Source organism: Salvelinus fontinalis, chromosome 33 (assembly GCF_029448725.1).
Source record: "Salvelinus fontinalis isolate EN_2023a chromosome 33, ASM2944872v1, whole genome shotgun sequence".
NCBI classification, from domain to species: domain Eukaryota; kingdom Metazoa; phylum Chordata; class Actinopteri; order Salmoniformes; family Salmonidae; genus Salvelinus; species Salvelinus fontinalis.
In genome coordinates, this window is record NC_074697.1 from 20,851,870 (window position 1) to 20,876,866 (window position 24,997).

Sequence of the window (24,997 nt, forward strand, 5' to 3'; positions counted from 1 at the left end):
TTCTCCCTCTCCATCTCTCTCTCTGTCCTCCTTCTCCATCTCTCTCTCTGTCCTCCCTCTCCATCTCTCTTTCTGTCCTCCGTCTCATCTCTCTTTCCGTCCTCCCTCTACATCTCTCTTTCTGTCCTCCGTCTCATCTCTCTTTCCGTCCTCCATCTACATCTCTCTTTCTGTCCTCCGTCTCCATCTCTCTTTCTGTCCTCCGTCTCCATCTCTCTTTCTGTCCTCCGTCTCCATCGCTGTCTTTCTGTCCTCCATCTCCATCTCTCTCTTTCCGTCCTCCCTCTACATCTCTCTTTCTGTCCTCCGTCTCATCTCTCTTTATGTCCTCCGTCTCATCTCTCTTTCTGTCCTCCGTCTCCATCTCTCTTTCCGTCCTCCCTCTCCATCTCTCTTTCTGTCCTCCGTCTCATCTCTCTTTCCGTCCTCCCTCTACATCTCTCTTTCTGTCCTCCGTCTCATCTCTCTTTCCGTCCTCCATCTACATCTCTCTTTCTGTCCTCCGTCTCCATCTCTCTTTCTGTCCTCCGTCTCCATCTCTCTCTTTCTGTCCTCCCTCTACATCTCTCTTTCTGTCCTCCATCTCCATCTCTCTCTTTCCGTCCTCCCTCTCCATCTCTCTTTCTGTCCTCCGTCTCCATCTCTCTTTCTGTCCTCCATCTCCATCTCTCTTTCTGTCCTCCGTCTCCATCTCTCTTTCTGTTCTCCCTCTCCATCTCTTTTTCTCTTCTCCCTCTCCATCTCTCTTTCTGTCCTCCGTCTCCATCTCTCTTTCTGTCCTCCGTCTCATCTCTCTTTCTGTCCTCCGTCTCCATCTCTCTTTCTGTCCTCCGTCTCCATCTCTCTTTCTGTTCTCCCTCTCCATCTCTCTTTCTGTTCTCCCTCTCGATCTCTTTTTCTGTCCTCCGTCTCCATCTCTCTCTGTCCTCCGTCTCCATCTCTCTTTCTGTCCTCCGTCTCCATCTCTCTTTCTGTACTCCGTCTCCATCTCTCTTTCTGTTCTCCCTCTTCATCTCTCTTTCTCTTCTCCCTCTCCATCTCTCTTTCTGTCCTCCGTCTCCATCTCTCTTTCTGTCCTCCGTCTCCATCTCTCTTTCTGTCCTCCGTCTCCATCTCTCTTTCTGGTCTCCCTCTCCATCTCTCTTTCTGTCCTCCGTCTCCATCTCTCTTTCTGTCCTCCGTCTCCATCTCTCTTTCTGTCCTCCGTCTCCATCTCTCTTTCTGTTCTCCCTCTCCATCTCTCTTTCTGTCCTCCGTCTTCATCTCTCTTTCTGTCCTCCGTCTCCATCTCTCTTTCTGTCCTCCGTCTCCATCTCTCTTTCTGTCCTCCGTCTCCATCTCTCTTTCTGTTCTCCCTCTCCATCTCTCTTTCTCTTCTCCCTCTCCATCTCTCTTTCTGTCCTCCGTCTCCATCTCTCTTTCCGTCCTCCGTCTCCATCTCTCCTTGCGTCCTCCGTCTCCATCTCTCTTTCTGTTCTCCCTCTCCATCTCTCTTTCTGTTCTCCCTCTCCATCTCTCTTTCTGTTCTCCCTCTCCATCTCTCTTTCTGTCCTCCGTCTCCATCTCTCTTTCTGTCCTCCGTCTCCATCTCTCTTTCTGTCCTCCGTCTCATCTCTCTTTCTGTCCTCCGTCTCCATCTCTCTTTCTGTTCTCCCTCTCCATCTCTCTTTCTGTTCTCCCTCTCCATCTCTCTTTCTCTTCTCCCTCTCCATCTCTCTCTCTGTCCTCCTTCTCCATCTCTCTCTCTGTCCTCCCTCTCCATCTCTCTTTCTGTCCTCCGTCTCATCTCTCTTTCCGTCCTCCCTCTACATCTCTCTTTCTGTCCTCCGTCTCATCTCTCTTTCCGTCCTCCATCTACATCTCTCTTTATGTCCTCCGTCTCCATCTCTCTTTCTGTCCTCCGTCTCCATCTCTCTCTCTCTTTCTGTCCTCCCTCTACATCTCTCTTTCTGTCCTCCATCTCCATCTCTTTCTTTCTGTCCTCCCTCTCCATCTCTCTTTCTGGTCTCCCTCTCCATCTCTCTTTCTGTCCTCCGTCTCCATCTCTCTTTCTGTCCTCCGTCTCCATCTCTCTTTCTGTTCTCCCTCTCCATCTCTCTTTCTGTCCTCCGTCTCCATCTCTCTTTCTGTCCTCCGTCTCCATCTCTCTTTCTGTTCTCCCTCTCCATCTCTCTTTCTGTTCTCCCTCTCCATCTCTCTTTCTGTCCTCCGTCTTCATCTCTCTTTCTGTCCTCCGTCTCCATCTCTCTTTCTGTCCTCCGTCTCCATCTCTCTTTCTGTTCTCCCTCTCCATCTCTCTTTCTGTTCTCCCTCTCCATCTCTCTTTCTCTTCTCCCTCTCCATCTCTCTTTCTGTCCTCCGTCTCCATCTCTCTTTCCGTCCTCCGTCTCCATCTCTCCTTGCGTCCTCCGTCTCCATCTCTCTTTCTGTTCTCCCTCTCCATCTCTCTTTCTGTTCTCCCTCTCCATCTCTCTTTCTGTTCTCCCTCTCCATCTCTCTTTCTGTCCTCCGTCTCCATCTCTCTTTCTGTCCTCCGTCTCCATCTCTCTTTCTGTCCTCCATCTCCATCTCTCTTTCTGTCCTCCGTCTCCATCTCTCTTTCTGTTCTCCCTCTCCATCTCTCTTTCTGTTCTCCCTCTCCATCTCTCTTTCTGTCCTCCGTCTCCATCTCTCTTTCTGTCCTCCGTCTCCATCTCTCTTTCTGTCCTCCGTCTCCATCTCTCTTTCTGTTCTCCCTCTCCATCTCTCTTTCTGTTCTCCCTCTCCATCTCTTTTTCTGTCCTCCGTCTCAATCTCTCTCTCTGTCCTCCATCTCCATCTCTCTTTTTGTCCTCCGTCTCATCTCTCTTTCTGTTCTCCGTCTCCATCTCTCTTTCTGTTCTCCCTCTTCATCTCTCTTTCTGTTCACCCTCTCCATCTCTCTTTCTGTCCTCCGTCTCCATCTCTCTTTCTGTCCTCCGTCTCCATCTCTCTTTCTGTCCTCCGTCTCCATCGCTGTCTTTCTGTCCTCCATCTCCATCTCTCTCTTTCCGTCCTCCCTCTACATCTCTCTTTCTGTCCTCCGTCTCATCTCTCTTTATGTCCTCCGTCTCATCTCTCTTTCTGTCCTCCGTCTCCATCTCTCTTTCCGTCCTCCCTCTCCATCTCTCTTTCTGTCCTCCGTCTCATCTCTCTTTCCGTCCTCCCTCTACATCTCTCTTTCTGTCCTCCGTCTCATCTCTCTTTCCGTCCTCCATCTACATCTCTCTTTCTGTCCTCCGTCTCCATCTCTCTTTCTGTCCTCCGTCTCCATCTCTCTCTTTCTGTCCTCCCTCTACATCTCTCTTTCTGTCCTCCATCTCCATCTCTCTCTTTCCGTCCTCCCTCTCCATCTCTCTTTCTGTCCTCCGTCTCCATCTCTCTTTCTGTCCTCCATCTCCATCTCTCTTTCTGTCCTCCGTGTCCATCTCTCTTTCTGTTCTCCCTCTCCATCTCTTTTTCTCTTCTCCCTCTCCATCTCTCTTTCTGTCCTCCGTCTCCATCTCTCTTTCTGTCCTCCGTCTCATCTCTCTTTCTGTCCTCCGTCTCCATCTCTCTTTCTGTCCTCCGTCTCCATCTCTCTTTCTGTTCTCCCTCTCCATCTCTCTTTCTGTCCTCCGTCTCCATCTCTCTTTCTGTCCTCCGTCTCCATCTCTCTTTCTGTTCTCCCTCTCCATCTCTCTTTCTGTTCTCCCTCTCCATCTCTCTTTCTGTCCTCCGTCTTCATCTCTCTTTCTGTCCTCCGTCTCCATCTCTCTTTCTGTCCTCCGTCTCCATCTCTCTTTCTGTTCTCCCTCTCCATCTCTCTTTCTGTTCTCCCTCTCCATCTCTCTTTCTCTTCTCCCTCTCCATCTCTCTTTCTGTCCTCCGTCTCCATCTCTCTTTCCGTCCTCCGTCTCCATCTCTCCTTGCGTCCTCCGTCTCCATCTCTCTTTCTGTTCTCCCTCTCCATCTCTCTTTCTGTTCTCCCTCTCCATCTCTCTTTCTGTTCTCCCTCTCCATCTCTCTTTCTGTCCTCCGTCTCCATCTCTCTTTCTGTCCTCCGTCTCCATCTCTCTTTCTGTCCTCCGTCTCCATCTCTCTTTCTGTCCTCCGTCTCCATCTCTCTTTCTGTTCTCCCTCTCCATCTCTCTTTCTGTTCTCCCTCTCCATCTCTCTTTCTGTCCTCCGTCTCCATCTCTCTTTCTGTCCTCCGTCTCCATCCCTCTTTCTGTCCTCCGTCTCCATCTCTCTTTCTGTTCTCCCTCTCCATCTCTCTTTCTGTTCTCCCTCTCCATCTCTTTTTCTGTCCTCCGTCTCAATCTCTCTCTCTGTCCTCCATCTCCATCTCTCTTTTTGTCCTCCGTCTCATCTCTCTTTCTGTTCTCCGTCTCCATCTCTCTTTCTGTTCTCCCTCTTCATCTCTCTTTCTGTTCACCCTCTCCATCTCTCTTTCTGTCCTCCGTCTCCATCTCTCTTTCTGTCCTCCGTCTCCATCTCTCTTTCTGTCCTCCGTCTCCATCGCTGTCTTTCTGTCCTCCATCTCCATCTCTCTCTTTCCGTCCTCCCTCTACATCTCTCTTTCTGTCCTCCGTCTCATCTCTCTTTATGTCCTCCGTCTCATCTCTCTTTCTGTCCTCCGTCTCCATCTCTCTTTCCGTCCTCCCTCTCCATCTCTCTTTCTGTCCTCCGTCTCATCTCTCTTTCCGTCCTCCCTCTACATCTCTCTTTCTGTCCTCCGTCTCATCTCTCTTTCCGTCCTCCATCTACATCTCTCTTTCTGTCCTCTGTCTCCATCTCTCTTTCTGTCCTCCGTCTCCATCTCTCTCTTTCTGTCCTCCCTCTACATCTCTCTTTCTGTCCTCCATCTCCATCTCTCTCTTTCCGTCCTCCCTCTCCATCTCTCTTTCTGTCCTCCGTCTCCATCTCTCTTTCTGTCCTCCATCTCCATCTCTCTTTCTGTCCTCCGTCCCCATCTCTCTTTCTGTTCTCCCTCTCCATCTCTTTTTCTCTTCTCCCTCTCCATCTCTCTTTCTGTCCTCCGTCTCCATCTCTCTTTCTGTCCTCCGTCTCATCTCTCTTTCTGTCCTCCGTCTCCATCTCTCTTTCTGTCCTCCGTCTCCATCTCTCTTTCTGTTCTCCCTCTCCATCTCTCTTTCTGTTCTCCCTCTCGATCTCTTTTTCTGTCCTCCGTCCTCATCTCTCTCTCTGTCCTCCGTCTCCATCTCTCTATCTGTCCTCCGTCTCCATCTCTCTTTCTGTACTCCGTCTCCATCTCTCTTTCTGTTCTCCCTCTTCATCTCTCTTTCTCTTCTCCCTCTCCATCTCTCTTTCTGTCCTCCGTCTCCATCTCTCTTTCTGTCCTCCGTCTCCATCTCTCTTTCTGTCCTCCGTCTCCATCTCTCTTTCTGGTCTCCCTCTCCATCTCTCTTTCTGTCCTCCGTCTCCATCTCTCTTTCTGTCCTCCGTCTCCATCTCTCTTTCTGTTCTCCCTCTCCATCTCTCTTTCTGTTCTCCCTCTCCATCTCTCTTTCTGTCCTCCGTCTCCATCTCTCTTTCTGTTCTCCCTCTCCATCTCTCTTTCTGTTCTCCCTCTCCATCTCTCTTTCTCTTCTCCCTCTCCATCTCTCTTTCTGTCCTCCGTCTCCATCTCTCTTTCCGTCCTCCGTCTCCATCTCTCCTTGCGTCCTCCGTCTCCATCTCTCTTTCTGTTCTCCCTCTCCATCTCTCTTTCTGTTCTCCCTCTCCATCTCTCTTTCTGTTCTCCCTCTCCATCTCTCTTTCTGTCCTCCGTCTCCATGTCTCTTTCTGTTCTCCCTCTCCATCTCTCTTTCTGTTCTCCCTCTCCATCTCTCTTTCCATCCTCCGTCTCCATCTCTCTTTCTGTCCTCCGTCTCCATCTCTCTTTCTGTTCTCCGTCTCCATCTCTCTTTCTGTTCTCCCTCTCCATCTCTCTTTCTGTTCTCCCTCTCCATCTCTCTTTCTGTCCTCCGTCTCAATCTCTCTTTCTGTTCTCCCTCTCCATCTCTCTTTCTGGTCTCCGTCTCCATCTCTCTTTCTGTTCTCCATCTCTCTTTCTGTCCTCCGTCTCCATCTCTCTTTCTGTCCTCCGTCTCCATCTCTCTTTCTGTCCTCCGTCTCCATCTCTCTTTCTGTCCTCCGTCTCCATCTCTCTTTCTGTCCTCCGTCTCCATCTCTCTTTCTGTCCTCCGTCTCCATCGCTGTCTTTCTGTCCTCCATCTCCATCTCTCTCTTTCCGTCCTCCCTCTACATCTCTCTTTCTGTCCTCCGTCTCATCTCTCTTTATGTCCTCCGTCTCATCTCTCTTTCTGTCCTCCGTCTCCATCTCTCTTTCCGTCCTCCCTCTCCATCTCTCTTTCTGTCCTCCGTCTCATCTCTCTTTCCGTCCTCCCTCTACATCTCTCTTTCTGTCCTCCGTCTCATCTCTCTTTCCGTCCTCCATCTACATCTCTCTTTCTGTCCTCCGTCTCCATCTCTCTTTCTGTCCTCCGTCTCCATCTCTCTCTTTCTGTCCTCCCTCTACATCTCTCTTTCTGTCCTCCATCTCCATCTCTCTCTTTCCGTCCTCCCTCTCCATCTCTCTTTCTGTCCTCCGTCTCCATCTCTCTTTCTGTCCTCCATCTCCATCTCTCTTTCTGTCCTCCGTCTCCATCTCTCTTTCTGTTCTCCCTCTCCATCTCTTTTTCTCTTCTCCCTCTCCATCTCTCTTTCTGTCCTCCGTCTCCATCTCTCTTTCTGTCCTCCGTCTCATCTCTCTTTCTGTCCTCCGTCTCCATCTCTCTTTCTGTCCTCCGTCTCCATCTCTCTTTCTGTTCTCCCTCTCCATCTCTCTTTCTGTTCTCCCTCTCCATCTCTCTTTCTGTTCTCCCTCTCCATCTCTCTTTCTGTCCTCCGTCTCCATCTCTCTTTCTGTTCTCCCTCTCCATCTCTCTTTCTGTTCTCCATCTCCATCTCTCTTTCTGTCCTCCGTCTCCATCTCTCTTTCTGTCTTCCATCTCCATCTCTCTTTCTGTCCTCCGTCTCATCTCTCTTTCTGTCCTCCGTCTCCATCTCTCTTTCTGTTCTCCGTCTCCATCTCTCTTTCTGTTCTCCCTCTCCATCTCTCTTTCTGTTCTCCCTCTCCATCTCTCTTTCTGTCCTCCGTCTCCATCTCTCTTTCTGTTCTCCCTCTCCATCTCTCTTTCTGGTCTCCGTCTCCATCTCGCTTTCTGTTCTCCATCTCTCTTTCTGTCCTCCGTCTCCATCTCTCTTTCTGTCCTCCGTCTCCATCTCTCTTTCTGTCCTCCGTCTCCATCTCTCTTTCTGTTCTCCGTCTCCATCTCTCTTTCTGTTCTCCCTCTCCATCTCTCTTTCTGTTCTCCCTCTCCATCTCTCTTTCTGTCCTCCGTCTCCATCTCTCTTTCTGTCCTCCGTCTCCATCTCTCTTTCTGTTCTCCCTCTCCATCTCTCTTTCTGTCCTCCGTCTCCATCTCTCTTTCTGTTCTCCGTCTCCATCTCTCTTTCTGTCCTCCGTCTGCATCTCTCTTTCTGTCCTCCGTCTCCATCTCTCTTTCTGTTCTCCCTCTCCATCTCTCTTTCTGTTCTCCCTCTCCATCTCTCTTTCTGTCCTCCGTCTCCATCTCTCTTTCTGTCCTCCGTCTCCATCTCTCTTTCTGTCCTCCGTCTCCATCTCTCTTTCTGTTCTCCCTCTCCATCTCTCTTTCTGTTCTCCCTCTCCATCTCTCTTTCTGTTCTCCCTCTCCATCTCTCTTTCCGTCCTCCGTCTCCATCTCTCTTTCCGTCCTCCGTCTCCATCTCTCTTTCCGTCCTACGTCTCCATCTCTCTTTCTGTTCTCCCTCTCCATCTCTCTTTCTGTTCTCCCTCTCCATCTCTCTTTCTGTTCTCCCTCTCAATCTCTCTTTCTGTTCTTCCTCTCCATCTCTCTTTCTGTTCTCCCTCTACATCTCTCTTTCTGTCCTCCGTCTCATCTCTCTTTCTGTCCTCCGTCTCCATCGCTGTCTTTCTGTCCTCCATCTCCATCTCTCTCTTTCCGTCCTCCCTCTACATCTCTCTTTCTGTCCTCCGTCTCATCTCTCTTTCTGTCCTCCGTCTCATCTCTCTTTCTGTCCTCCGTCGCCATCTCTCTTTCTGTTCTCCCTCTACATCTCTCTCTCGGTCCTCCCTCTCCATCTCTCTCTGTCCTCCTTCTCCATCTCTCTCTCTGTCCTCCCTCTCCATCTCTCTCTCTGTTTTCCATCTCCATCTCTCTCTCTGTCCTCCCTCTCCATCTCTCTTTGTCCTCCCTCTCCATCTCTCTCTGTCCTCCCTCTCCATCTCTCTCTGTCCTCTGTCTCTCTCTCTGTCCTCCCTCTCATCTCTCTCTGTCCTCCATCTCTATCTCTCTCTCTCTGTCCTCCGTCTCCATTGCTCTCTTTCTGTCCTCCGTCTCCATCGCTGTCTTTCTGTCCTCCATCTCCATCTCTCTCTTTCCGTCCTCCCTCTACATCTCTCTTTCTGTCCTCAGTCTCATCTCTCTCTTTCTGTCCTCCCTCTACATCTCTCTTTCTGTCCTTCGTCTCCATCGCTGTCTTTCTGTCCTCCGTCTCCATCTCTCTCTTTCCGTCCTCCCTCTACATCTCTCTTTCTGTCCTCCATCTCATCTCTCTTTCTGTTCTCCCTCTCCATCTCTCTTTCTGTTCTCCCTCTCCATCTCTCTTTCTGTTCTCCCTCTCCATCTCTCTTTCTGTTCTCCCTCTCCATCTCTCTTTCTGTTCTCCCTCTCCATCTCTCTTTCTGTTCTCCCTCTCCATCTCTCTTTCCGTCCTCCGTCTCCATCTCTCTTTCTGTTCTCCCTCTCCATCTCTCTTTCTGTTCTCTCCATCTCTCTTTCTGTTCTCCCTCTCCATCTCTCTTTCTGCTCTCCCTCTCCATCTCTCTTTCTGTTCTCCCTCTCCATCTCTCTTTCCATCCTCCGTCTCCATCTCTCTTTCTGTTCTCCCTCTCCATTTCTCTTTCTGTTCTCTGTCTCCATCTCTCTTTCTGTTCTCTGTCTCCATCTCTCTTTCTGTTCTCCCTCTCCATCTCTCTTTCTGTTCTCCCTCTCCATCTCTCTCTTAATGGGATATTTTTCCTTTCTTACTCTGTTTTCTCCTGAGTTTTCTCCGCACTCTTTTTGTCTTCTCACTCCGTTCTCCCCGTCTTCCTCTCATATTCCTGTGATCTGTGAGTGTAAACTAGTCTCAACACCTTCTCACTGTCAAAACACAACAACAGCACAACTCATTAGAGTACATTTCGCACTCACTCGTGTAGCTAGTTAGCTACCCCCTCTCCTCCTCTTCCTCTTTCTCTCCCCTCTTCACTTCTTTTGTTCTTTAATCCACCACTCTCTCTGTTCCACATCGCCTCCTGGGGCAAGTTTTTACATTTTCATGTTATTTATTAATAATTCTGTCTGGGTTTTGCCAGAGGACAGGGAGAGAGAGAGAGACAGAGCGAGGCTGGATGGTATTGTATAACAGCCATCCCTGGCGGGCTGTGGTGAATATTCATAGCAGGTTTAAATATGTGCAGCCCCCCACAGCTCAGCCCTGGAGGGGTGTACTCCGCCCCCCTATTGGGTTCGACGCAGGGCTGTGGGCCCACCCCTTCAGCTAGCCTAGCAAGGAAGGGGGGCCAGGAAGAGGAGGGGTCGACTGGGCTGCAGGCACACCAATTAGAAATGAATACATTATGCTAACTATGCTTAAGCTTGTGTATTTCTCGATGTTGTTTAACTTCTTATGGCTGCAAGCCCGACGTCGGTACACTTATGACAACAGCCAGCTCAAGGGCGCGAAATTCAAAATATATATTTTTTAAATATTTAACTTTCACACATTAACAAGTCCAATAAAGCAAATGAAAGGTACACATCTTGTGAATCCAGCCAACATGTCCGATTTTTAAAATGTTTTACAGCGAAAACAGCACGTATATTTATGTTAGCTCACCACCAAATACAAAAAAGGACAGACATTTTTCACAGCACAGGTAGCATGCACAAAGCCAACCTAACTAACCAAGAACCAACTTCATCAGATGACAGTCTTATAACATGTTATACAATAAATCTATGTTTTGTTTGAAAAATGTGCATATTTCAAGTATAAATCATAGTTTACATTGCAGCTACAATCAGAAATTGCACCGAAAGCAGACAGAATAATTACAGACACCAACGTCAAATACCTAATTACTCATCATAAAACATTTCTGAAAAATACATAGTGTACAGCAAATGAAAGACAGGCATCTTGTGATTCCAGCCAATATTTCCGATTTATTAAGTGTTTTACAGCGAAAACACAATATAGCGTTATATTAGCTTACCACAATAGCCAGAAATACAAGCCATTTCCCAGCAGTAAAAGTTAGCGATCGTAACAAACCAGTAAAAGATATATAATTTTTGACTAACCTTGATATTCTTCATCAGATGACAGTCCTATAACATCAGGTTATACATACACTTATGTTTTGTTCGAAAATGTGCATATTTAGAGCTGAAATCAGTGGTTACACATGTTGCTATCGTAGCTACTTTTTCCACAACGTCTAAACAGCAACGATATTTTTCTGACACTTTTTCTGACACACATATTCTTACCAAATAGCTATTCATAAACATAACTAAAAAACACATGTTGTATAGGAAATGATAGATCCATTAGTTCTTAATGAAATCGCAGTGTTAGAATTCTAAAAAAATAACTTCATTACGACATCCAGCTTCGGTATATCTAGAGTTCCCCAAAGTTGGGCGCCGGCGACTAGTTCACATGCACGACAGATGTATGAAATAGCATCATAAAATGTTTCTTACTTTTGGTGATCTTCCATCAGAATGTTGGACAAGGTGTCCTTTGTCAAGAACAATCGTTGTTTGGATTTAGAACGTTCATTTTCCCTCTCGATTTAGCAAGCGCACTAGCCAAGTGGCTCGAAGCTCTCCATGTCAACAAACGGAAGAGAACGGAACACGGCAAAACTCCCGAAAAATGTTCAATAATCTGATAAAACTATATTGAAAAAACATACTTTACGATGATATGGTCACATGTATCAAATAAAATCAAAGCCGGAGATATTAGTCGCCAAAACGGCAGCTAAACAGAAGGCAAATCCAAGTCCCCCTTCGCGCTCTCCAGAAAACAGGAAATGGGCAGACACGTCATACAAAGAGCTTGTATTCCACTTCAGACCAAGATAAACACTAAATTTCTTCTCTCACCGCCTCTTGACATCCAGGGGAAGGTGTATGAAGTGCACGTATACTAATACGTATCATGCCTATGTATAGGCAGGAAGTAGAACAGAGTCTCGATTTCAGACTTTCCACTTCCTGGTCAGGAAGTTTGTGCCAAATGAGTTCTGTTTGACAGATACAATTCAAACGGTTTTAGAAACTAGAGTGTTTTCTATCCAATAGTAATAATAATATGCATATTGTACGAGCAAGAATTGAGTACGAGGCCATTTGAAATGGGCACCTTTTATCAGAGCTACTCAATACTGCCCCTGCAGCCATAAAAGGTTAATGTTTCCTGGTTGTGTGTAGGCGGGTGGCTGGGACTGTGGTGTGCAGGCTATCCAGGGGTCTGCACTGCCTGTGAACCTTGTTGCTCTCCAGCTGTTGCTCACAAAGAGAGGGATGGTAGTCGTCCAGGACAAGCTTTGATAACAATAATGTGTAAATCAGAAGGCATTGATGAATCTAAACAGAATTCATTTAAAACAATATCCAGTAAACAGGCCGGCAGAGCAGACTGTCTGTTAGGCCACAGCCAAAACACAAGCTCCTCCTGAGGAATGCTGCTATTTGCTGGAAATTTCCCCGTAAGTGGCACCATTGTAAACAAATAAATAGAGTCGTTCATTAATTCCTTAAAATACACTTAAGCGTGTTTTCAATTTAATAATGCAATTACTGCAGCCATCAGGAACAAGTAACTAGTGTTAATCTATGCAGGGCCTTTATTCTACTTTGTTACATTTTCTTTAATTCATTTGGCTGGGGTCCAAGTACTCACCGTGGCCCACACACGCTAAGTCTCCACGCTCCACTGTCTCTGCCTCCTCTCCACAACAAGACCCTGCCGCTCCACTGTCTCTGCCTCCTCTCCACAACAATACCCTGCCGCTCCACTGTCTCTGCCTCCTCTCCACAACAATACCCTGCCGCTCCACTGCCTCTGCCTCCTCTCCACAACAATACCCTGCCGCTCCACTGTCTCTGCCTCCTCTCCACAACAATACCCTGCCGAGGCGAGGAAAGACACAACTTGTGGATCACCGCTTGAGAGAAAAAGAGAAAGGGAGATTAGGCTATACCACGCTTGACTGAAAACATGTTTTATTTACACCAGAAAAGGGGAGATATGGTTCTGAAACGCCTGTGTATTAGTGCTATGTGATGAAGTTTACAGCGGTGTTTAGGCATGAAATAAAACATGAAATAGGCCAGCAGCAAACTGGTATGACGAGTAATCACAGGTAATTATGAACGAGTCAGAAACTCCTTGTGCAAAACTCCAACAGAACAAAGAGCTGTTTTGGTGCAACATTTATTTTCTTGCCTCTCCCAGTCCCAGACACTGACAGATGTTCATCTTCCTCCTCTGTAACTAAATGTATGTGAAAAACCTCCCTCTACTTGCTACAAGCTTTTGCAGCTCTTCTGTTTTATTATAGCTTTATTTTCCTTCTCTCCTCAGCCTCTCTCTCCCACTCTCTCTCTATCTCTCTCTTCAGCCTCCCTCCTTCTCTCTCTCTCTCTCTCTCTCTCTCTCTCTCTCTCTCTCTCTCTCTCTCTCTCTCTCTCTCTCTCTCTCTCTCTCTCTCTCTCTCTCTCTCTCTCTCTCTCTCTCTCCTCAGCCTCCCTTTCAATTCAATTAAATTCCATTCAATTCAATTGACTTTATTGACATGGCAAGTTCATTGTTCATGGCAAGTTCATGTCAAGTTCATGTATATATATTTATATATAAATAAATGGTGGGACCAACAGCAATAATAATAGTAGTAGTGGAAATGGGATTACCATTAACAACAACTACAACAACAATGTTAATCAGAACAACAATACATTAAAGCAACAATAGTAGACCGGTCTCAACATGAATGAGAAGACACATGACATGGTAGTAGACCAGTCTCAACCTGACTGAGAAGACACATGACATGGTAGTAGACCAGTCTCAACATGAATGAGAAGACACATGACATGGTAGTAGACCAGTCTCAACATGAATGAGAAGACACATGACATGGTAGTAGACCAGTCTCAACATGACTGAGAAGACACATGACATGGTAGTAGACCAGTCTCAACATGAATGAGAAGACACATGACATGGTAGTATACCAGTCTCAACATGAATGAGAAGACACATGACATGGTAGTAGACCAGTCTCAACATGAATGAGAAGACACATGACATGGTAGTAGACCAGTCTCAACATGACTGAGAAGACACATGACATGGTAGTAGACCAGTCTCAACATGAATGAGAAGACACATGACATGGTAGTAGACCAGTCTCAACATGAATGAGAAGACACATGACATGGTAGTAGACCAGTCTCAACCTGACTGAGAAGACACATGACATGGTAGTAGACCAGTCTCAACATGACTGAGAAGACACATGACATGGTAGTAGGCCAGTCTCAACATGACTGAGAAGACACATGACATGGTAGTAGACCAGTCTCAAAATGGCTGAGAAGACACATGACATGGTAGTAGACCAGTCTCAACATGACTGAGAAGACACATGACATGGTAGTAGACCAGTCTCAACATGACTGAGAAGACACATGACATGGTAGTAGACCAGTCTCAACATGACTGAGAAGACACATGACATGGTAGTAGACCAGTCTCAACATGACTGAGAAGACACATGACATGGTATGAAAGCATTCAAGCATTCAATTTGCTTTATTGGCATGACGTAACAATGTACATATTGCCAAAGATTATTTTGGATATTTACAATAAAAAAATGTTTTAATGAGAATCAAAATTGTCAACAGGACAACAGTAACAACAATAACCAAGTGTCAAAATAACCAAACATTCAACAATAACAATAAGCATACAGTAGAGGACATGTGCAGGTTGATTGGTCTGTCAGACACTGTCCCTCAACTTATGGCAGGCAGCAATGTGGTGCGCTGCCAACCCACAGCTCTCTGCGTCCTCCCCCAACAGGACGGGTAGTCTACTCTCATCAGAGAGGTCTTTGAAACCTTGAATAAGGGTTTCAAATTTGGAGAAATTACACTTTCTAATTGTTTTATATTTTTGACATTTTGTCAGGAAATGAAGCTCTGTCTCAGGTTCTGTTGTTGTGCAGTGGTTGCACAGCCTTTCCTCTACAGGGAGCCAGGTTTTCCTGGGTCTACCCTTCTCAATGGCAAGGCTGTGCTCACTGAGCCTGTACTTTGTCAAGGTTTTTCTAAGGTTTTGATCAGTAACCATGGTCAAATATTTAGCTACTGTCGATTTAGGGCCAGATAGCACTGCATTTTGCTTTGTGTTTGTGCTTGTGTTTCCCAATAAGCAATGTAGTTTCGTTTTGACTGTGTTGTAATTTGGTTTATCCTGATTGATTGGATGTTCTGGTCCTGAGGCTTCATTGTGTTAGTAGAACAGGTTTGTGAACTCAGCCCCAGGACCAGCTGGATGAGGGGACTATTTTCTTTGCTCAGCTCTTGGCATTGCAGGGCTTGGTAGTGATATGAGAGGGGGTCACTGTATTTTAGATGTTTCCAAAACTTAATTGCTCTTTTTTGAGTTTTTATTATTAGTGGATATTTGCCTAATTCTGCCCTGCATGCATTGTTTGTAGTTTTCCTCTGGACATGTAGGAGAATCTTACAGAACTCTGCATGCAGGGTTTCAATGGGGTGTTTGTCCCATTTGATGAAATCTTGTTTTGCAAGTGGACCCCACACCTCGCTGCCATAAAGTGCAATTGGTTCAATGACATATTCAATTAGTTTCAGCCAAATTTTAAAGGTATTTCAATTTGAATTAGCTTTTTAATGGCGTAGAATGCCCTGCGTGCTTTCTCTCTCAGTTCATTCACTGCCTCATTAAGGTGTCCAGTTGAGCTTATTTTCAAACATAAGTAATTGCAGTGTGTGCAGTACTCTATATATTTTGTAGCAATTGAGAACTTTGGTCTAATTCCCTGAGATCTGGATCTTCTCTGGAAAATCATTATTTTAGTCTTTTTGGGGTTTACTGCCCTGGCAGTACTGCTCTAGCAGGTCCAGGCTCTGCTGTAGGCCATGTGCTGTGGGTAACAGCAGGCATAGGTCATCTGTGAAGAGTAGGCATTTAACTTCTGAATTGTGGAGACTAACACCAGGGGCTGAGGATTTTTCTAGAATACTGGCCAATTCGTTGATGTAAATATTGAAGAGTGCAGGGCTCAGATTGCAACCCTGGTTAAAGAATTCTGTTATTTTCTGCCAATTTTAATGCTGCACGTATTGCCAGTATACATTGATTTAATTATGTCATAAGTTTTACCCCCTACACCACTTTCAATAACTTTGTAGAACAGTCCTGTTTGCCAAATAGAATCAAATGCTTTTTGGAAGTCGATAAAGAAAGCGTATATTTTGCTATTATTTTGGTGGACATGTTTATCTATCAGGGTGTGTAAGGTGTAAATATGATCAGTTGTGCGATGTTTTTGGTATGAATCCAATTTGGCTTTTACTCAAGACATTGTGCTTATTAAGGAAGTTTAGAACTCTTACATTTATAATACTACAGAAAACCTTCCCCAGGTTACTGTTCACACAAATGCCTCTGTAATTGTTAGGGTCAAATTTGTCTCCGTTTTTAAAGATTGGGGTTACGAGTCCTTGATTCCAGATGTCAGGGAAATAACCTACACTCAGGATCAAATTAAATAGTTTTAATATAGCCAATTGAAATGTTGCACTAGTGAGTTTGAGCATCTCATTTAGGATGCCATCAGGTCCACATGTTTTTTTACATTTGAGAGCCTGAAGTTTCTTATAGAGCTCCTGGTCAGTAATTGAGGAGTCCAATGGATTTTGATTGTCCTTTATAGCTTTTTCTAATCCATTCAACTTCTCATGAATTTGGCGTTGTTCTGCGTTCGTGTCAATTTGAACGGTGTTGTAGAGTGTTTTAAAATGGGTTGTCCATATGTCACCATTTTGTATCGCTAATTCCTCTGGTTTAAATTTATTTTAGTTGTTTCAATTTTGCCAGAAGTTGTTTGTGTTTATGGACGCCTCAATTAGTGTCAGCTGCTTGCTGTTGTACTGTGCTTTTTTTGTTCTGAGTGTTACGTTTATAGAGTTTTAAAGTCTCACAGTAATGAAGGCGTAATTCACCATTATTTGGGTCTCTGTGCTTTTGGTTGAATAGTGTTCTAAGTTTTTTCCTTATAATTTTACAATCTACATCAAACCAGTTGTCATCTGTGATCTTTTTGTTTTGTTTTTTATCAATTTCAATTGTGCTTCTTTTGCCGTTTGCCTAAATATATAGTTGATGTTTCGTACTGCTAGATTGATGCCTTCTTTACTGTGAGTGAATGTGCTATCCAGAAAGTTATCTAAGAGTTTGGATATTTTGGTTACAGGTTGCTTTCTGTTATTCTTCTGTGCTGTTTTGGGCCCATCTGTATGAATGTCTGATGTTGTACAGCTTACTGAGCTGTGAATGTGTGGTTGTTTCCATGTCTGTTCTTTTGAGGAACAACGTAATTTGGCTGTGATCAGACAGAGGTGTTAGTGGCTTGACAGTGAATGAGCTGAGAGAGAAAGGGTCAATGTCTGTGATCATATAGTCTACTGTGCTGTGGCCAAGAGGTGAGCAGCAGGTCTCTCTCTCTTTTTCTCCTCAGCCACCATGTCTCTCTCTCTTTCGATCTCTCTCTCTCCTCAGCATCCAAGTCTCTCTCTCTTTCTATCTCTTTCTCTCAGCCTCCCTTTCTTTCTCTCTCTTTCTCTCTCTCTCTTTCTATCCCTTTCTCTCCTCAGCCTCCCTTTCTTTCTCTCTCTCTCTCCCTCCTCAGCCTCCCTTTCGCTCTCTCTCTCCTCAGCATCCAAGTCTCTCTCTCTCTCCCTCCTCAGCCTCCCTTTCGCTCTCTCTCTCCTCAGAATCCAAGTCTCTCTCTCTTTCTATCTCTTTCTCTCTCCTCAGCCTCCCTTTTCTCTCTCTCTCTCTCTCTCTCTCTCTCTCTCTCTCTTTCTAATTTGTCATTGATTGATGTCTAGTCTGCATTGTTTATGCAGTATGTGTCAGGTTATTTTTTGCATGTCTATGTCAGATGTCTGCATCACTGTCTGTGTTGTTGCTCTCTGGAAGTCTGTCACAGTTCGGTCAGCCTCGCCACCCCTACGGTGTACTAGGGGGAGGCTTATTTAACCTTCCAAGGTTGCTGATTCCTGGAATTAACCCACACACACATTCTCAAAGTATCTAAGCATTCTAAGGGCACAATGGCTCTGATATTTCACACACACCTGAAGAATTACCCAGGCAAACACATACTGAAACATACAGTACATTTAATCAGATTCAACCCTTCCCTACTCTCCATCTCCAAGGTGTTTTGGGGAGGACACGTGTATCTCCATCCCAGACATCGATGCAGTGGTGATGGTGCTGCAGCCCAGTGAACCCAGGATCACCATAGCTGGGGTGGACAGACTGACCAGGCCAGCAGCTGACCTCAGAGGATCAGCAGGACTCACTCTGTTCCAGGACCTTCACATCATCAGTACTGTCACCAAGGGAGACACAGCCTCACACCATACAGGTACAGCTTTCAGGCATAGAGGTGTGTGTGTGTGTGTGTGTGTGTGTGTGTGTGTGTGTGTGTGTGTGTGTGTGTGTGTGTGTGTGTGTGTGTGTGTGTGTGTGTGTGTGTGTGTGTGTGTGTGTGTGTGTGTGTGTGTGTGTGTGTGTGTGTGTGTGTGTGTGTGTGTGTGTGTGTGTGTGTGTGTGTGTGTGTGTGTCACTGGGTGCAAACCAGAGTGAAAGAGAGAGATCAATAGACAGAGAATAGCAGAGGGGTAATGATGATATGGTCCTAAGGGAACAGCACCACAAAACTATTTGATTAGACTCTGGAGAGTACAACATCTCATCTTGTTCTGGAATTTCATCAACTCCTCTCTATCCCTTACACACACAAACAAACACAGGAACACACACACACACACACATTATTAGCCACACACTCCTAGTCACAGAAGACTTGGTTAATCTATAGCCTCCAGCTGTGGTCTCCATTTCAGAGGCAGAAATTGAGGAGGAAAGAGAGAGTCTGAGTCCTGAAAGCGATGCAGGGTTTTTGTTCCAACTCCCTGGCAATGGTGCGAGTGAAACCTCTGGTTATCGCTGTCTAATTGGCAGCTATAGTGTCAAGGCTGAGTCAGAGCTGTTCCGTGTTGATCCCAGTCTCCGCTCTGAGAAGACAAGAGCTGGTATTAAAATGTAATTTCCATTTGCAGTTCAGCCAGGCAGGAACCCATAGAATAATTTGTCTGGTAAGCAGAGGTCTTAGTCAGCAGGGGCTGGACTGTAGATGCTGGGGAGAGTAGGAGAGAGGGATGGAGAGCAAGTCCTAAGGCCAGTAGTACAGGCTGGCTCTGTTCTGCCTCCCCCTCCATTCCCAGTTCCTTTAGAAGTCATACGTTTGGCTCACACAGCAGGATTAGACAGGTACTTAGTGTGGAGAAAGGGTCACCAGTCATTAAACTGCTCAATGCAGCAGTGGGATTGTTGGAGATGTGCACACACACACACACACACACACACACACACACACACACACACACACACACACACACACACACACACACACACACACACACACACACACACACACACACACACACACACACACACACACACACACAGTGGGCACATTGAAACTTGATCTCATATGGGAAACATGTGTTAACATTGCCAAAGCAAGTGAGGTAGATAATATACAAAAGTGAAATAATCAATAAAAATGAACAGTAAACATTACACATACAGAAGTTTCAAAACAATAAAGACATTACAAATGTCATATTATGTATATATACAGTGTTGTAACAATGTACAAATGGTTAAAGTACACAAGGGAAAATAAATAAGCATAAATATGGGTTATATTTACAATGGTGTTTGTTCTTCACTGGTTGCCCTTTTCTTGTGGCAACAGGTCACACATCTTGCTGCTGTGATGGCACACTGTGGAATTTCACCCAGTAAATATGGGAGTTTATCAAAATTGGGTTTGTTTTCGAATTCTTTGTGGATCTGTGTAATCTGAGGGAAATATGTCTCTCTAATATGGTCATACATTGGGCAGGAGGTTATGAAGTGCAGTTCAGTTTCCACCTCATTTTGGGGGCAGTGAGCACATGGCCTGTCTTCTCTTGAGAGCCAGGTCTGCCTACGGCGGCCTTTCTCAATAGCAAGGCTATGCTCACTGAGTCTTTACATAGTCAAAGCTTTCCTTAAGTTTGGGTCAGTCACGGTGGTCAGGTATTCTGCCACTGTGTACTCTCTGTTTAGGGCCAAATAGCATTCTAGTTTGCTCTGTTTTTTTGTTAATTCTTTCCAATGTGTCAAGTAATTATCAATTTCAATTTGGATGTTCCTTTTAATGGCATAGAATGCTCTTCTTGCTTTGTCTCTCAGCTCATTCACAGCCATGTGAAAACTATCTGTGTTACTGATATTTAGTCCTAGATATGTGTAGTTTTTGGTGTGTTCTAATAGAACTGTCCAAATAGAATTTATATTTGTCATCCTTATATCCGGACCTTTTTTTGAATATCATTATATTTGTTATTATTATTGTTATCATCACAAATATCATTATATTTGTAGGTTAACTGTCAGAGCCCAAGTCTGACAGAACCTGTGAAGACGATCTAGGTGCTGCTGTAACCCCTCTTTAGTGGGAGACAGCAGCACCAGGTCATCTGCGTACAGCAGACACTTGATTTCAGTGTTGTGTAGGGTGATACCAGTTGCTGCCGATTCTTCTAAGGTTTTTGCCAATTCATTAATTTAGATGTTAAATAGTGTTGGACTTATAGGGTAGCCCTGTTTCACTCCCCGTCCCTGAGAGAATAAGTCTGTTTGCTTGTTGCCAATTTTAACCTCACATTTGTTTTTAGTGTACATTGATTTAATAAAATCATATGTTTTCCCTCCATACCACTTTCTATTAGTTTATAAAAAAAAGACCTTCATGCCAAATTGTATCAAATGCTTTCTTGAAATCTACAAAACACGAGTAGATTTTGCCTTTGTTTTGGTTTTGTTTTGGAGGTTGTAAATGTGGTCTGTTGTACGATAATTTAAAAAAAATCCAATCTGGCTTCTGCTCAGGACGTTGTGTTCGTCAAGGAAATGATGTAGTCTGCCATTTATAATACTGCAGAGAATTTTCCCCAAGTTGCTGTTAACACAAATTCCTCTGTAATTATTTGGGTCAAATTTGTCTCCATTTTTAGAAATTTGTGTGATCAAACCCTGGTTCCAAATATCGGGGGAAATACCTGCAGTGAGGATAATGTTGAAGAGTTTGAGTATAGCCAATTTGAATTTGTGGTCTGTATATTTGATCATTTCATTTAAAATACCATCAGCACCACAGGCCTTTTTGGGTTGGAGATTGTTTAGTTTTTCCAATAATTCTTCTTCTGTAATTGGGGTATCCACAGGATTCTGATAGTCTTTGACTGCTGATTCAAGGATTTGTAATTTTTCTTGTATATCTTTTTGTTCTGGGATCTTTGTTATATTGCTGTAGAGGTTTGCAAAGTGATTTCTCCACATATCCCCATTTTGGATAGCCAATTCCTCATGATGAGGTTTGTTTAATTTATTCCAATTCTCCCAGAAGTGGTTTGATTCTGTTGATTCCTCATTTCTATCCAGCTGATTTCTCATGTGCTGTTCCTTTTTTGTTCAGATATAAAGTTTATGTTCCAAACGGCCAAATTTACCTTCATTGCTTCACCTTCATTGCTGAAGGAGAATGTTAAGGCTAAAAAGTTGTCCAGGAGAGATTGTATTTTTTGGCTACTAATTGCTTTTTGGTAGATGTCTGTACTGTTTGCACTCCATCTATAGGCCTGTTTAGTACCATGTCATTTATTGGGCCGTGATGCTTCATGGTTGGGTTCTGCTCTTCTCAGATACACTGTGAATTTACTGTGGTCTGAGAGAGGTGTTAGTGGGCTGACTGTGAAGGCTCTGAGAGACTCTGGGTTTAGGTCGGTGAGGAAGTAGTCTACAGTGCTGCTGCCAAGGGATGAGCTGCAGGTGTACCTACCAAAAGAGTCCCCTCTCAGCCTACCATTGACTATGTACAGACCAAGTGTTCGACAGAGCTTCACGAGCTGTACTCCGTTTTTGTTTTTCACTTTGTCATAGTTGTTTCTGTGGGGGTATGTGGGGAGGGAAAGGTTGTTGCTTCCTGGTAGGTGTTTATCCCCATGACTGTTAATAGTGTCTTGTTCTTCTGCTGTTCTAGCATTCAGGTCTCCACAGACCAGTACGTTGCCTTGGGCCTGAAAGTGACTAATCTCTCCCTCTAGAATAGAGAAGCTCTCTTCGTTGAAGTAGGGTGACTCTGAGGGGGGAATGTATGTGGCACAGAGGAAGACGTTGTTATCTGTCAAGATAGCCTCCTTTTTGATTTTTAACCAGATAAAGAATTCTCCTGTTTTGATCAATTCGATTGAATTAATTAGTTCAGATTTATACCATATTAGCATTCCCCCTGAGTCTCTGCCCTGTTTGATTCCTTTTAATTTAGTGGATGGTATGATTATCTCCCTATAACCTAGTGGACAGCCCGTGGAAACATCACCTCTGCACCATGTTTCCTGGAGTACTACAATATCAACATCATCAATTTCTTTCAGGAAGTCTGGGTTTCAGCTCTTTAGCCCAAAAGCAGAGGACTTCAAGCCTTGTAAATTACAACATGCATCGTAAAAAGATTTCATAACTTTTTTTTCTTTACCTTCAAAATGAGACAAACACTCACAATCCAACAAGAACTATTAAAATAGGATTTTTCAATTCATGTAAATTCTTATTATGCAAATGTGATGTGTTTATCATTTAATATATAATTTGTGTCATGCCACGTGGGTGGATGTAGTGTGAGGATGGGGGAGTTCTTGTGCTCATCTTACCATGACCCTCGGCCTATCACATGTGAGCATCCATGACCCTGGCCTATCACATGTGAGCATAGTAGACTCAGCATTTGTTTAATGTCACTCATTTGGTTGGTGGGGGCTGGGCCAGTTGCTCCTCTCACAGCCTGTGCGTAGCTCTGCCTGCTGGGCTGTGGCTCCTCCAAGTATGGGTCTGCGGTGGGGGGCAGGGGGGTGGGAGGCCTCGTCTGGGTGGCTCTGAAGCTGGGCTGGGGTGGTCTGTGCTGCGCTGGCTGTGGTGGGCATTGAGGTTGGTGGTGCTGTGGTCGTGGCTGGGGGTTCCAGGGTGCTGGTCCGGGGTGTTGTCTCGGTGATCTCGGCGGAGTGGAGATTGCTCCGCTGTTCCTGGGTGGAGAGGTCGGGCTGCGGTTTAAAGCGACGTCCTTGAGAGTATTGGCAAGGATGGGGACTGAACATGGTCATAGAGACAGTCCAGATTGAGGGTGGGATGGTGGGCCAGGTGTACATTGGGTTGCAAGGCACAGTCCCGGGAGAGGCTGGCGTATATTCTTTGGATTGTGGAAGGGAGGAAGTCCCTCCTCTGTAGAAGGGTTGACACCACGACTCTTGAGTTGGGGAAGATTGCGGAGGCCTTCTCAATCACTCCCCGTGGTGAAGCCACCCTCTCCTGCGGATCACGCAGGTCGTTGCTTCCGGTATGTATGATTATGTGGCTTGGCGACCCGAGATGGGCCTTATCAAGCAGCTCCATGGCACTCTGCGTTGTTGGGCACCACACCTTTCTCGTTTTGTGTCTAGGGAAAAGTTTCTTCTCCTGAACAAACTTCCCATTTGAGTCCATCAACAGGACGATGTCAGCCAGTGTTTCTTCTGGACTGGAGGGGGGGGGCAGATGGGGGGCTGGTAGGTGTTGGAGCTGGGGTGTGGCTGGTCTGTGCCGGTGCCGCTGTCAGTGGGAGGCTGTTCTGTGGGTTGGGGAGGAGGGGTGCAGCAGGCAGGGCTGGGGAAGCCTGGCTGGTTGAGCTGGGCTCCTCTGCTGTGTGAGGGCAGGTCATAGGGTGGTGATCTAGCTGCTCCTGCAGCCTGTCCTCTGCTCTCTTTCTCTCCTGCAGCTCCTCTCTTAGTGTAGTCAGCTCCTTATTGCTGCTCTGCCTGTCTTTTTGGAGCTCTCTCACCTCCTTTGTTAGATCAGCCAGCTCTCTCTTGAGTCCGTCTCTCTCTTGCTGAACCTCTTTCAGCTGTGTTGCAAGGCTGCTGTCCTGCTCTGTCCTCACCTTGGTTAGGAGCTCCTCTAAGGTGTGGTTGTCTGGTTGCTGTTTGCTCACGCTCTCCCTGAGCAGGACCACCTCCCCCTCCAGTTTGGTGAACTCACCCCTCATGGCAGCCATGGTGGTGAGGAGGGCCTGAGCCTGCTCTGCACTGAGGGGGTCGCTCTCCTCCTGGAGTGTGTCCTTCACTATGGTGGGAAGAGAGGTGCTGGATGTGCCTTTTTAGGTGGGGAGAGTAGGGGTGAGGGTGGGGATGGTGGAGTTTGTCTTGTGGGAGGGCATGTCACTGGTGGAGTCCTTCTCTCTCTCCACTCTCTCCTTAATGGTATGAAAGTCTGTTTCAAACAGCCTAATGTTACCTTGCACCATGACAGTCCCAGTCTTGTAGAGGTTGATTGTTATCATAGTGCTGTCAGTGTCGTCTGTCTCTTTGATTTTCAGCTTCCACCCATTACAGATTCCCTCTTTCTTTATGGATGGGTAGTGAGAGGGCACTGCTGAGTGCCATGCATTTGGCTGGTCAGTGAGGAAGATGAGATTACTCACGTCACCGTTTTTGTAGAGGTCTACAAAAAGGGTTTCTGGCCTCCCCTTTAGTAGTTTCTGTTTAACCTGTTGGGGATGGGGGCGCTGTTTAGACTATTTATGCTAATGTGGCTAATTTTTTAAACGGCTTCCCACAAAATCCTTGATCGTACAATATGCATATTATTATTATTATTGGATAGAAAACAGTCTATAGTTTCTATAGGAGTTGAAATTTTGTCTCTAAGTGGAACAGAGCCCATTCTACAGCAATTTCCCTGACATGGAGTCAGATTTGAGAAACGTTGGCCACTTTTCTGAAGTCATTTAAACGGGCACTGTCGTTGCTATGACTATACGGACACTTCTTACGTCTTCCCCTGGATGCCTTTACGTGATGACGATTCCAACGGGCTCGATTGCTCGTTCACAGGCCCTACAAATGAAAAAAACCTTTAGCTAGCAAGTCTTTTCTTGCTGCGTAACGCGCGTGGAAGACACCGACCCTCTCCTGTTCCAAGCATTAGTTTAGCCTGTTATATTTCTCCGGTCATCTTTTCACTCGTTATAGGAGTTACAAACATCACAAAGTAGTTAATTTAAAGCGTTTTATAGCAATTTATATCCGTTTAGTGCGATTTTGGGACATTTATTTTTGCAACGATGTGAAAAGTTGGTCACGCTTTTCAGTTCATCCCGAACGTAGTTGACATTTCCACATGGCAAGAGGACAGCTTTCCACCAAAAGACGATTTCTCCCAAGAAAGGATCCTTTGCCCAAGATACTGATGGAAGAACAGCTCAAGGTAGGACATTTTTATTATGATAAATCGTGTTTCTGTCGAAACATTTTAGTGGCTTAGGACGCCATGTTTTTTGACGTAGCTTCGCTTGGCGCAAACTGTATTGAAAAGTAAGGATAAATTAAAAAATGTAATAACGCAATTGTATTAAGAATTA

At 45.5% G+C, this 24,997-nt stretch overlaps 1 protein-coding gene across 2 annotated transcripts in view; it reads left to right on the top strand.

Annotated features, from left to right (window-relative positions):
- LOC129831799 (calsyntenin-2-like) overlaps nt 1-24,997 on the top strand; it is a 681,146-nt gene that overhangs the window by 599,208 nt on the left and 56,941 nt on the right. For both annotated transcript variants that reach the window (XM_055895258.1, XM_055895259.1), the window contains exon 12: nt 17,649-17,860. In XM_055895258.1, the coding sequence (XP_055751233.1) occupies nt 17,649-17,860 (212 nt within the window). The remainder of the gene's footprint in view (nt 1-17,648; nt 17,861-24,997) is intronic.